At 40.3% G+C, this 14132-nt stretch overlaps 1 protein-coding gene across 1 annotated transcript in view; it reads left to right on the forward strand.

Annotated features, from left to right (window-relative positions):
• LOC104270102 (BDNF/NT-3 growth factors receptor) overlaps positions 1-13783 on the forward strand; it is a 95053-nt gene extending 81270 nt beyond the window's left edge. The window contains exons 6-7 of the mRNA XM_009864363.1: positions 12187-12345; positions 13180-13783. Of these exons, the coding sequence (XP_009862665.1) occupies positions 12187-12345; positions 13180-13365 (345 nt within the window). The 3' untranslated portion in view covers positions 13366-13783. The remainder of the gene's footprint in view (positions 1-12186; positions 12346-13179) is intronic.
• The last annotated feature ends 349 nt before the right edge of the window (positions 13784-14132 follow it).

Raw genomic sequence — 14132 nt, forward strand, 5'->3', positions numbered from 1 at the left:
TCAGGGGACGGATTGCATGAAGTAAGAGGATTATGTGGGAAACAGTGCTCATTGGTGACTGGTCATCCATTTCTGCATGCACTGGTCTATGGTTGTGACCATTTTGGTTTTTTCCCAGCTCTTATTCACCCTCTGTGTTTCTCCCATCCTCTCACCCTCTTTTCTGTTAGTATTCATCTTGATTCCTTTCCTCATTCCCCATGGCTAGACTGTTGAGTTGTTACTTTGTTTAGTAGATGCTTCACTAAAGTTCTTCTACTGAGTATTAAGAGGCTCTTATTTGAGTAAGTGTCTGTCGGGGGGAGTAACTCCTATTAGCTTCATTTAGCAGGGAAAGTTCTCCCCTGCTTTCTTTAGAGCCAAGACAATCTAGGAGACAGTAACTTCCTTCTGCCATTAGTGTGTCAGGACTGTTGCAGGAGGACATGGGTGCTGGGAAGCTCTCTGACCTTAAAGAGTAATAAGTTGTATTTAATTCTGTTCAGGAATTGCCAGACTTAATTCTAATCTAATAGAAGCATGGTCTATATTGGCTCGTATATGATACTCATTGTTATCTCTTCAAAACAGGCAAAGAAAGTACATGTAGCAGTATTTTGGTGTTTCAAATGGCTAACTGCCACTTGGCTATTTCCCTAGCTCAATAGTTCTCACAGAAAACTGGAGCCATCTCTCACTTTACAACAAAGGTGTCATACTGACCGTGAGATGTCAGTAAGACGCAAGTACCCTTACCAAACACTCTGCAGTGCATTTACTGTCATGCTATAAATATCATTCTGTGTAACTAGATCTAAGTAACTTGTCAAAATTAAGTGGCGTATGTTACATGGCGGAGTCTTCAAGATCTTGCATTAATCCTGTACTTTCACTTATACAGAAATAACTATGTGAAGTGTTCAAAAGAATTGAAAAGCAGATTAAAACAGATCAAATACACAGTTCAGCAACCTGAAGGGCATTAATTTAAATTGTCAATATTCACATGGAATTGCCATACTAGCAAGACACCCTCCTTTTTCAGTGTTAACTAGTCAGTGATAAGCCAGCTGATAAAATGAAGCTTGTATAACACTCATTTTGGGTGTCCTGGAAGGCTGGAGCTTTTGTAGAGGATAGGTCTTGCACAATACAGTGGGTTTCCAAACTCGAAAACTTTATGGTAGGAGAAAGATCCTTTCAGGAGAGAACTCAGTGGTGCATCTGCTTTTTTTTAACAAAAGCCTTTTAGCTAGCACAATGACTGGAGTGTCTTGAAGGGGAACTACTATCTGGCAAAGAGGAAAGGAAAATATAATGGCTCTGCAGCCTAAGAATGGGGTCAAGGCTAATGGGAACCCCAGAACCACCCCTTTCCTGTAGGCCACAGTGAACCAGAAAATTAAAATATCCTGATAGATATAAGATCCAGGGACATTTTCAATGGAAATAATGACAGCGGCCAGAATGTGGGGTTAGGTGAAGGTGACAGCCCAATACACAGAAAGAATAATAGATTTGCCTGGCAAGAAAACAAAGAAAGCTATATACTAAGGCCTGAGGCACATAACAGTTTAATAAGAACATCATTGAGTGAATTTGATAATACTCTGTGTGGATCATCCTAAACATGTCCAAAGAGTATTATAAAATAGCATGACTTTAAAGGGAAATGCAGACTTTATGGAATAATATTTCAAAAGTTTTCATCTGAAGCAGATGAGAAATATTCTAAAGTACAAAGACTCATAAACATTAGGCTATAATAATCCCCCTATCGTATAACCAAGTTAAAGTGCAGCTGCTATGGTAACTCATTTGTAATTTTTCACAAGTAGCTAGAAGAAGTGTTATTATTATGTGACATGTAGCGCAAAGGTGTGTAGGAGCCTCATGTAGATCAGGACTTCATTGATGTAGGTATTACCAAAGCATAGGTAAAAAAAACCTAGTGCTGATATAACTTGAATATGACTTGTTCTAGTACCAGATTTTCACAGAGGTTAATTTGGGAGTCCTAGGCCAAAGTATTCCCAAACACTGCCCAAATGTCCAAAACACACTGCCTGTAGACAACCTCAGAAACCCCCACACAAATTGAAATATGATGTCTTAGTAATATGAGACGTTCATTTCCAACTTGGCTTATTTTGAATGTCTCCAGGACTTTCTTGAATCTAGGCGACTGTGGAGTCTAGGAATGTTACATGTAAGATTTATACTGAAGGTCATACAGTTGACCCGCACTTGTTTTAACAGAGATCTCAAAAAAATTAAATTACTGTCCTAACTAATTTGGTGTCAAATTGCAACATGTTTTTAAGAAAGTGAGGCATTTAATCTTTGGGCTCTCAGTTTTACTGCAGATCCTACTTTTATTTGAGCAGTGAAACTAGAAATAACATTTATTCATTGATTTTGAATTAGTTATAGTATTACAGCAGTGCAGCAAGCGGACGGGTCTTTCTCATCCAGAGAGGGAGGTTAGCATGCCTGAGGAAGGAGCCACCTCAGTGCTACATACTTAGAGTGAGGAATAGTTTCATCCTAGAAGGAGGTAGAATATTCTCCACAACGCTCCCTTGGGTCACTGAAAAATGTGTGAGGGAAAAGCAGGGAGAGTAGGTGTAGTGCATTTGGAGAAGTGTGTGAGGAATACATTGTGCCATCCGTGGTGTGGTGTGGAAATCCGTATGTGTTAAATCTTCAGCGAGCCCTTACCTGAAATGAAGCAATGCTGGTGCGGAGTCCTAAATCCTTTAAAAGATCACTGTGATTTTCCTCTGTTCCCCAAGATCGCATAGTAATAAGCAGGTTCAACAGGCTTTATGTCAGAAAGCCAAGCCTCCACCCTGATGACATGCCATCAAGGAATGGATCCACCCAGGGAAGTTTTTGGGGGATTCCTTGCTAGACTGATATCTTCTGTGAATGCTTGCATGTCAGGGCAAGCCTCATGTCTGGCCTCATTTTAGAGGATGAAGGAAAGATGCTTCAACATCACTGGCAGAATTTACAGCTCAGTGTTGATGCTAAACAAATGCAGTCATGTGAATTTCAAGAGCCACTGTATACACAATGCAGTGTAATGTTTCACAAATGGAAAATTACGGTGCTGAGGATTGAGACAGGCTGAAAAGAATTAAGGAAAAAACCTAAACCCAAATACACAACCAAAATCCAAATTTGTGGTTCCAAGCACTCTTCTGGTGTAAATTTTCCATTTACACCATTGTAGAAATTGAGCCAAGAGCTACAAAACGATTTAATCACTGCTTGGGCTGCACTTTGGCTCTCATGTCCAAGAACAATGTTTTAAACATGGCTTGAGGAATAATTCAACATATGAATTTGATAAGAAAAATTCAGAATTTTGCAAGGTCTGTAAGAATGAGTATTTTTTTCCCAGTAATAGCAGTTACTGCTCTTTTTAATAATCGTATTGCACATTTTTTGATGGATGCCTCATTCCAGAGCAGCAAATGTCTGTTTAAACTCATCAAATGATGTCATGATAGAAGTGAGGAGACAAAAAATAGAGTTAATGGAAGGAAAACAACAAGAGAATTTTTTCTATTGCATTTTAAGGAAACTTTTCTGTTTCCCAGCCAGTGTAGACAGATTATGACTGAGAGAAGGTGAGACAGAAAACATCATCAAGATTACAGAAGAGAAGGAAAAAGCATGGAAGGACCTTTCCGTTGCCTTGTTTATTAGTTACGGCTGAGGACAAGTATAATTTAGCCTCTCTCGGATGCCTGCCAATGTGGCTGTCTATCTGCATAGACTTAGATTAGCCTGTTGACCACCATCAGTGTAGACATTCCCAGTGTGGGCACTGAAGACAGATCAGAATTGTGATTATGATTGTAGCTCTCGCTTGCAAGTAGGGGGATCATACTTGCTCTTCAGGCATGTAGCAATAGGTCTTCACAGAAAAGAGCAACTGCAAATTCTCTGAAATAGTAAGATTATTGGTCTGCCTCTGAATTCGTGAAACCTTTCTCTGCCTTCTTGATGCTTCTAGCTGGAGAAAGTACACCTCTGAACTCTCTTCAGGCAGTCAGTAGTTGACAGATTTGATCTGACATGACTTTCCCAGCATCATACAGGTAGCCTGTGAACAAGCCAAAATAGCTGACATAAAATGGTTGATTTACTTATCTCCTTTTTACACTGATGGTTCTAAGCAACCTCTTTGACTTGTGGGGAAAGATGTAGGAACTCAGTAGGTTTGCTTACATTCTTAGGATTTGTGAAACTAAAGACTACTCACTCTATTGCTTCACATTAATCTTGGTATTTGTAAGCCACGTGATAAATAAACCACCCAGGGAAAGGGGAAGAGGCTATCTAACAAAATTAAAAAAAAATGGAATATATGAGACATTTCAACTAAAAATGGTGGTTTTCCCATGAGGTGTACATTATAGAAACACTTCTGTGACTCGCAAGGGAGAAGTAAAGCAACAAACCAAGCTCTATTGCTCCCCTCTTCTCCTCTGAGGTAATTTCACATGACCGATAAAGCCAGACATGCTATCTTAGCCTACAGTAAATTTGAAAAAAAAAATATGTTTTTCAGTAAAATAAGTATGGGAAAAGGTTATGATCTCTCCTACTTGAGAAATAGCTTTCAGACTTGACGTTGTGAGTAGAGATTTCCTAGAGAGCACAAACTGGCTTATGTGGTATGATGCTTGGCTTTCAGGGTCTGCCCTTGAGTAACTGCCACTTGTGGATGTTGATTGTGCAGTTCAGCTAGCATCTCATCACTTTACACCTCAAACACTCTGTGTAAAAAAGCAAGCAGAAGTTAGGATTTCAACTGTGGCAGAGACATGTAGAAGCCAGTTTTCCAATGCGTAATAAAAGTTTTTTTAAAAAACCTTGGCTCTGGTAGCCCAGACCACTTCGGATTAGTATAAAAGTGGAATTTGATATTTTCTAAATGATTTGCTTTGAAAATCAGAAAGGCAATAATTAGTTCATTCATATTGCATTGCAAACTTGTTTTGCTGTTGACTTAGACACATTAGGTGATCATCGCAGAGCCTGTGAAGATTTTAAGCTGAGTTGTTCCAGCTGCTTGTCTGCTGATACCTGATACCTCTCTTCATCCACTGGTACAACCAGCAGACGCTCAGGTGTGGAAATAGTAATAGGGTACAAGTGATGTAGTGACAACTTTTTGTAAAACAAAACACAGGACTTCACATAAGCTCAATATTCTGAGCTGCAGGTTGTGCCTCTGGAGCAATCAGTAACTGTATGCTATGGTGTAACTTGATATGCCATATTAGAAGAATACAAGGTATTTTAGAGAGAAGAGGACATCTGAGTCAACATGCCAAACCCTCTTGGATTATAGTAATCCCATCTCCCTGCTTTTTCACCAAGGTCCTGAATTTGCATCTTCGGAAACAAATAGATGTCCACTGGATTAATTGAAATACACCGTTCAAGTTGTCTTTCCTTTTTATTTACCACAGTATACCTCCCTTTCTTACCACTTAGATTGCAGTTTGTTGTTTAACACTAGAAATGTTTATCATTTTAAAGTAAAGTAAATGACATTTTAAAGGCTTCTTTTTCTTTTTCCTTCATACACACTTAATCCTGGGACACCCAAGACCTGTAATCCTGTTCAGTGCTGCAGATTTCTACTCAGTTAACTTTCCTTCTGTCCCTCTAATAGGGAACATTTCAATCAGAGATGTGAATCATGTCACCTTCTTCGTAGCACTCATCTAATCTTACCTCCAGGGCACTTCATTTCATGGAAGAGTAAATGCTCTATAATGCAGTAACTACTACAGTTTATTAATAATCCTGTATATTTGGCTGACCCAGTATGGTATTGTGTTGTGTAAAACAGAACATCAGATACAGTTTCTGTGTCTTTTCAACTTAGCATTTGAAAAGGTCTTTGGTAGATACAGAATTGTAGAATACATTAGGTCATTCACGTGTTTTAATTTTATGTGCTATCTGTCCTTCATTCCACCTTTTTGGCAGAAATGTTTCTAGCCCTCCATGAGCATTTCTGAGAAGTTTGATAAGGACAGCATATTGCAGTATGCAGCCCGCATACATGAAAACGTAGGTATAGCGTCTCCAAAGGCCCCTGTAGTTCAGGATACTGTCACTGTGGGTAAACAGTGCTTGCAGAATAGTATGAAAACAGGTTAAGCATATATTAATATTTCCCTCATGTACTGTCCTAGCCTCCAGCACTCTTCAGCTCAGGAACTTGCAAGGCCACAGTTGGTATCTTTCTGTTTGATAGCCCTTGTCAGATTTTATGCTCCGTGTGTGTATTTTATCACTTTTTGATCCCAGGCAAACCTTAGGGGTTGGCAGTATCTTGTGGCAATGGGTTCCACAAGAAACTGTACGTTATGCAACAGTGTGCCTCTTTTTAATTGTTATGAACATGCCACTTACAAATTTCATTTGTTGTCTTCTGGTTCCTGTGTTATGTGAAACTCTGCATGATTGGTCTTTCATCTGTTCAGGGTTTCATAGAGACTAATGGCAAGAATAACACTTACATTGACACACAATACTGAACTGACGTTGCACAACTGAAGGGAGAATTTACAGTGTAATAAATGTTGTTCTAAATGTCTGACAAGACCACCTGTTAATGGTGAAAGTTAAAATTAAGAACTTTAGACATTAGCTGCTTTTGAATAGGGATGAGATAAAGCAGAGGTAAAAACTGAAAATGATCTTTAGCTATTGACTAATAATCTGCCTTATTTCATTATTCAGTAAACTCATGTGCTGGAGTGATGTGGCGTATTACAACTGTGAGAATAGTACAGTGCTTTTCTGCAAGTGGACATGGCAGGACTGGTGATGCTTTAAGAGGAGATATTGCCTTTGTCTGCAAGGCCAGGTCATGGAAGAAATGAAAATAAGAATTATCAATTTTTTTCTTCTTCTGGGAGAAACATTTGCCAGCATTTTATGAGGGAGAAAGAGCAGATGTTCGCCAAGAGAGGAGAGGCTTTTAGTTTTAGCAATAAGACATGATAATTTTTGCAGAGAACATTTCTTTGCAGTTGTATCATCCTGAGATGGGGAAACAAGTCAGAAGACCAAAACGTAAATAGTGAAAACTACCCTGTAGTGCTGTGATCCTGCAAGTATGTAAGATGCTTTTTATGAGGGAGTGACCAAGTGAATCAGAAGGTGCAGCTTGGTTCGAGTTCAGCGAACTAAGATCCAGTTACGTTAAAGAGGCTAATTATATAATTGTCACATGACAGTTAATTTAGGCATACACTGAACTGTGTTGCAGCTCTCAGGACTACCATCCTGAATTGCAAAAAGTTTGAGATCAGCGAGGCTCTAGAGAAATGCAGCAGTCAAGCCAGACAGGGCAATAGGCAGGATCAGGGCTGAAACCCATGGGTTAGTCATTCAGGTTCATTGGGCTCACAAAATAAAAAGACTACTTTTATCCTGTTGGCAGAAAAAGCATCACTAGTCTTTAGAGAGTATACAAAGCACTGTCACACATTACTTCAATGTCACTCTGTGGGAATCATGGGAATCTGGGAATGCTGGACGTAAATGAGGAAGTCTGTTTTTCAAGGCTATGCAGTTCGTTGCTGTGCTTTTTACTGCATGAATTCAGAGTAATCAACTGCCTAAAGCCAGAAATTGAATAAAAATGGGGAAACAGTTATGTAATATAATGCCTGCAAAAGCTGGGGGTTGGATTTAACATCCTCTCCAGGAGTGCTGGAGCCTCTCCAAGTATGGCCACCAGCATTTAGCAAAGAGAGAGATTACTCCCTGCTCCAGCTAGTCCCTGTCCTTTCCTTTGGTCAGCCTCTGCAGCACCCTGTGGCACAGCTCTGGAGCCCCAAAGCCCTCCTTCTTAACCCTCAGCACCACAGCCTCCAGTGCTGCTCTGCTAAGACCAGGTTGCAAAAGTGTAGCCAATCCATTCAGCCCTCCCTCCTCACAATACAGATGAGTAGGGCATAAACCTGGTGTGAAGTGATTGAGTGATCATCTTAGCAATGTTATTTTTTGTGCCTTTTCCAGCCCATGGCTTGTGTCTTATCCATGCAGCCCCACAGCCTGTTTCTTCCATATCTCAGTAGGCTGTCTTCCCTCAGGCTCCTCTCGCAGCCTCCAGTTCTCAGCAGAAGCACAAGGCTTCATTAGCTTATTCTTTGCAAAAAGAACCCATTTGCTTATAATCATCGGACAACAGGACTTTGGGCTCCCATGGCAGGTGGACAGTAGAAGTTGAAGCAGTGACCAGGGCAGGATATCAACGGATGCATTTTTAATTGACAGGGAAATTGCAGTGATTGCCTACCTTTAGCTTGATGACAGTCAGCTGAGGCCTCTTATCTGTAGCAGTAATGTCAATGTGTAAGAAGACTATGCTTGCATTGGATGGATGGATGGATGAGTGCATGCATGCATACGTTTGGGCAACAAAAATCAACTTCCATGGAATTTTGCACTACAGGTCTCGTTTCCTTCTTAAAAAATGGAATTTCTGCATTAGGGAAGCCTAACTATTTCCTAGTGCATGTGAAGCAGAATACAGAACATATGAAGCCACAGGGTGAACAAATTTTAGCAAACTCTGTAGTCAGATACCCTGCCTCAAGACTAAGACATGATACTTCTATGGCAATCCTTGAAGCTTGATGTTTGCAAATACGTGAAAACAAAGTTCAAAATCAGCTTATCTGGCGGCTTTCAAAGTGCTGGGTTAATTTAAATAAGGAGTGCTGAAATTGGTGGCAAGTGGGATGATGTTGTATTGTTGGAAATCCATCACTTCTTGTGTGGAGCAGTGTGGCAGTTCCCCTTGGAAGTGATTCTTGGAGAGTGAACATCAAGGTGCGGGGATCTGGAATAGCAGTCTCCTCCCTGTGGATAGTTTGCACATTGCAATTCTAGATAAAAATGAACCATCACAATGCAGCTGCTTTCAGGTAAGCCTCAAGAAAATATCCCTTAATTTTTATCCATAAAATTATCGGGTTTTGCAGCATTTTTGGAGCTACAGTGTGGATTTTAAAGTGATACCATATTAAGTTAAAACTGCAATGCTTTTAAACCTGTCATAACTTTAGCTAGACTGAATATATTAAGTTTTCTTTACCTGCAACTGTAGTCCACTAGCACACACCGGTTTTAAAATTACATGTGTCAAACAACACTGCAATTACAGTGTTTACAGGAGGGCCTTTATCCTGCAGAATGCTGGTGATATCTGACAGCTGTGTAATACTTGTGGTTTTTATTAAAACATGCACAGAAGGCATCCCTTTGACGCACTCAGAACCATTAAAGTTTGGTCAGCGTAATGTTATTTTCCTTCATTGGTCCTTCTTGGAAAACACCTTTTAGCTTTGTTCAGAGTTTGGCAGCAACAGCAAAAAGGCCATCCACCTCTCTTCATTGTTCTTGTGGCACAACTATGAGTTGCTTGAACAGTCCAATAAAGATCAAAAGAAGGTCAAAACTGACAGGCAATTTGTTTCAGACATCCTGTGAACAGTGGTATCAAGTCCCAGACTTCGGGACAACAAAGCTCTGAAGCATGTGCTTCATTTTAAGCATACACCTAACATAGCCCTTGATGCTTTTCTGAGCTGAGTGAGTGTTGACTCACTGATCGCTAATAGAGACGGAAATGTGCATTTAGAAAAAGCGCCTTTGGCCAAGCCTGACCTGTGCTTTTGATGTGTCCAAACTGAAATCTGAGTTGAAACTGAAGATGTTCTTGGACCACGGGTAGATGCTCAGCCTGTCACAGGCAATGCTGTGTTGCACAGATATCCTGTCTTCATTGCAATGCCATCTGGCAAGTAGAGCATCCCTTAGAATGCTTTCATTGATAGATTGCAAGGCATTAAATATTATTGTCATGAAGATGCTGAGGTGTTGGAAGTAACTTTGCCTGAAATGACTGATACATGCAATGATAGAGATGGAGAGACTTCAGGAGTTCTCAGTCATGGGCGAGTACTCTGCCCAGTGAAGTCTTCTGCCTTCAGGGACAGAAATGGACACAGCTCCAGGCAAGATGTTGTGGGAAAAACACCAAAGAGCCATGTGGTCTGTGCTTATCTGTAAATCAAATTCTGGGTCTTGATACTGATGAATCAGTCTTGCTATGACTACAAAGAGAGACATCAAGGTCTGTGATGTTACAGATCAGTTCATTGCAGAGCCACCGTTTGGTGTGAGTTTAGCATCATCACTCTAGAGCTGTGTCATTCATTTTACTGAATGACATTGGAAACTCAGAATATAGTCCTTCCACAAATACGCCGTGGTTCTGTAGCAAGGAACCACAGTAAAAGATTTGGATAGTGTGTGGTTATTTTTTAGCTGCTTTTTCAAAATCTCTTGATGTAAGATGTGGCAAATAAGAAAAAATAAGAAACATATTTTATTGTGTATAGCCTTCATTAATTTTTAAGGAATGAGACAAAGAAATTGCTGAAAAGAACCAGTAGCAGAAGCTATATGATGAGCAGATCTAAAAGCCATTTAAATATTTGATGACTCCAAAAGCTTCCCATCACTAACCGTCTTTTAATTGCCTTTGCCCTTTGTCTGGGTGTATGTGGCTGCATGTTTCGAAAGGACTGACTTTTCTGACTTATTAATGAAATACCTCTCAAGGTGGGGGTGAAAGCGGTGGTTTGGAGCTGTTTAGTTGCCTTGTCAGTTTAGGTTGTGACAAGGTGGGAAACTGAAGCTTTGTTTGCATCTCATTGGGTTTTTGTGTTCTTTCAAGCTCTCCGCATCACAGAGTGACTTCTCAGCAGAAGATGTTAGAAATACTGATAGATCCTAACAGCCAGTCCCCCTGACAGAGGGAAAAACTGCGACACAGAGATGAGTTGGCTGAATTGATCAAAGCACTTTAAAATCTGTATCCAGTCTCTGTCAAGGAGGCACTCACATGTATGTTTTTAAGCTAAGCAGAAAGCCACAGGAATTGAGTCCCCATTGAGACAGAAGCAAATCTGCAATGTAGATATAAATGGAAGTTGGGAACCCAGCCTTTCATTTGGCATCATGACAAAAAATATTCCTCCCATTGCGACAAAACATATTCCTCCATCATGCACATGACATCTCATGTAGGGGGAGGAGAAGAAGAGTGTAGTAATAGACCAAATCTATGGAAGGTTTAGCTGCAAGCATTGACTTGTGGTGATGCATGGAACAGGGTTGAGCTCTCACAGCCGTAGCTGTGTTTTTGGTATGCTGCGCTAGCACTGAATTACTGACATATAGCTGGAAATGGATGTTCTGTGTGATTTAGAAATAATGTGAACCTTGACTGAAATTCTTTCGGGTTTTCCTTCCATTTACTGTTTCAATGTGAGAAAAAGGAGGGCATTATTTATAACAGCAAATGTAAAGTCCCACAAGGAGACACGATAGTTTGACTTGACAGAATCTTGAAAGTGCAAATGTGGTTTCATAACTAAATACAGATTTAGGCAGGGAAATAGTTAATCAGAAGTTAGATGTCCTTCAGAAAGCTTGCCTTTTTTTTTTTTTACTTCCTTGGAAATATTCACAGCTGTTGACATAAAAATAATCAGAATATCTATATATCTCTATCAGTTTTTAAAGTACGTGAGTGGATTTCTTTATCAATGTGATCCAATCAGAATGGGACATATCAGGAGTTATAAGTGATTTAGAAACTGGAAATAAAGAGATTTTTTTTTAAATTAAGGTTAGGAAACTTAATTTTAAGGAAGTACAGGATTCTTGGGGAAAAGAGTCTTTCAGAAAGGTATTCTTTCAGTGAAAGATGCCATTCAGATGAGCTGATTTGGGATAGCACTCCATGTCTTACCAGGGAATGTAATAAATTTAATGGTTTTTTAAGCTGTGTTAGACTTGTTAGTTAATGTGGAACAAAATAATTTAATGCACTAACTTTGGAAATTATCAACAGAAAATAGCATTGCTTTAATTCATCCAAAATTCAGACATTAAACCATGCAGATCCTGAACCTCCTGTGTCATGCAGTCAGACCACTGTGTCTTTGTGGATTTCAGTTGATATCACCGAGTTTCTAGGAGAATCATCAGTGCAAACTTAATTACATCATGTTGTTCTAGTTTCCTAAATGTTAATATGGAGACTAAAACTGGCCTAATTTTAATTCTTTCATTTGTTTTTCTCAGGTTGGGGGTCACACCATGTTGCCCATTCGTTGGATGCCTCCGGAGAGTATCATGTATAGGAAGTTCACCACAGAAAGCGATGTCTGGAGCCTGGGGGTTGTATTATGGGAAATCTTTACCTATGGCAAACAGCCATGGTATCAGCTCTCAAACAACGAGGTGTGTGTGATTCATTCTCAAACTTCATTGGGAAGACTGATGCTTTAACTGTTGGTGTAGCTTTTCTGGAGAAGAGACAGCAACGAATTTACTTAGTAAAGGCAAAGCCTCTCCCTCATATCAGGTATTTTTGGTATTGACATGAACTTTGTGGTTGAATTCCTTCCTTTTCACCCTTTCTCCCCAGGCTAGATGAAAGTTGTCCAAGCAGAAGTATACCAGTTAGAATTTAGCTTTTTCCTTTGCATAGGGCAGTATCTACCTGAGTACTGAAAAATACCATGAAACGATGAAAAGGAACTTATGTATCTCCTTTAGGTGATCTCTCTTCCCTATCATATATATCAGTGTTGCAGAGTGGTTGTCCAAAACCATTCTTGAAGAGATTGAAGTCATGTGGAGATGTCTTGATTTCCAGGCTATCAGAAGTAACCCTTTACAGAGATTAGCCATAGTGATACTCTTAAGGTTAAGGAGAGAGCCTGGAACAGGCACTGATGCTCTGCGTGAGCAGGGCGAAAACTTAACCTCCTTCTGAGATGAGGTGAGAGAAGAGGTACAGGATTGCTTCCTGGCTATCATTCCCTCATGAGTGGGAGGGGCATCATGGGTGAACTTAGCATCAGTGAAGTTATTACTCCTTGACAATTTCTATTACAGTGTTTTTTCCAGATCACATCCTGCTGCCTGTACCTCTACTGCAGCCCTTGGCAGAGCTGGCTGGGAGACTGCCACCAGTGAGGCTGCTGTAGTGATTAGCAGTTAGCTCTTCCATGGATGACTCCCACATAGACGGCAAACCTCTGCTGAGCCTTTCCTTGTGATTTCTCATAGGTGATTGAGTGCATCACTCAGGGCCGAGTCCTGCAGCGACCTCGCACGTGCCCCAAGGAAGTGTATGACTTGATGCTGGGCTGTTGGCAACGGGAGCCTCACATGAGGCTCAACATCAAAGAAATCCATTCCCTCCTCCAGAACTTAGCCAAGGCATCTCCAGTCTACTTGGATATTTTAGGCTAAAGTCTCCTAGCATTTCTTCTTACGGGCTGCGGGAATGAATGTGTTCAACTGCCGCTGAACTCCATTAAAATGTGTTCTTAACTTTGACAGTATTAATGACAAAGTTGCGGAGAAGCTTTCAAAGGGCAAGCAATGTGCACTTCTCCATCTGTAGACACAGTATTGACTTTTTAGACATTACTGAGATGTATCTCTCCTCTCTCTCTCTCTCTCTTTCTCTGTCTCTTTCTCTCACTTTCAGTTTCTATCATTTTTTTCTTCTCTGCTATCTTTCTAATCAATTTGGCTTCTGCATTATTGTAACTGCATAGACAAAGGCCTTAAAAACCTGATCTGTTATATCAGCAGACTCTTCAGTTTGCCCACCACAACTAACAATGCCTTGTTGTATTCATGCCTTTGATGTGGATGAAAAAAAGGGAAAAATATATTTGACTCAAACTTCGTGATTTCTGCTGTACAGCTACTGGGAGTTTCTATGGATTCACCTCAATTTTTTTGCTTCAGCATGTGCGTGGAAAAAGAAGGCTGGTGTTCTCTACATGAAGCATGTACTTTGCAGAGATGAAGCCAGATGGAAAGAAGACAGTCTTGTGAGATACACTATCTGGAGCAGCTAGGGGATCAGGTGGCATCCAATCCCACAAAGAACTACTGAAGGCAAGAGGGGGTTTAGCACTTTCCCTGAAGAGTCTTTCTGAGGACTAAAAGGATTGTTCAAGGAGGTGCTTTGCCAGCACCTTTCATTGCCAGATACAAGTAAAAGG

This window comes from Apaloderma vittatum, unplaced genomic scaffold (genome assembly GCF_000703405.1).
Source record: "Apaloderma vittatum isolate BGI_N311 unplaced genomic scaffold, ASM70340v1 scaffold6862, whole genome shotgun sequence".
Classification (NCBI taxonomy): Eukaryota; Metazoa; Chordata; class Aves; order Trogoniformes; family Trogonidae; genus Apaloderma; species Apaloderma vittatum.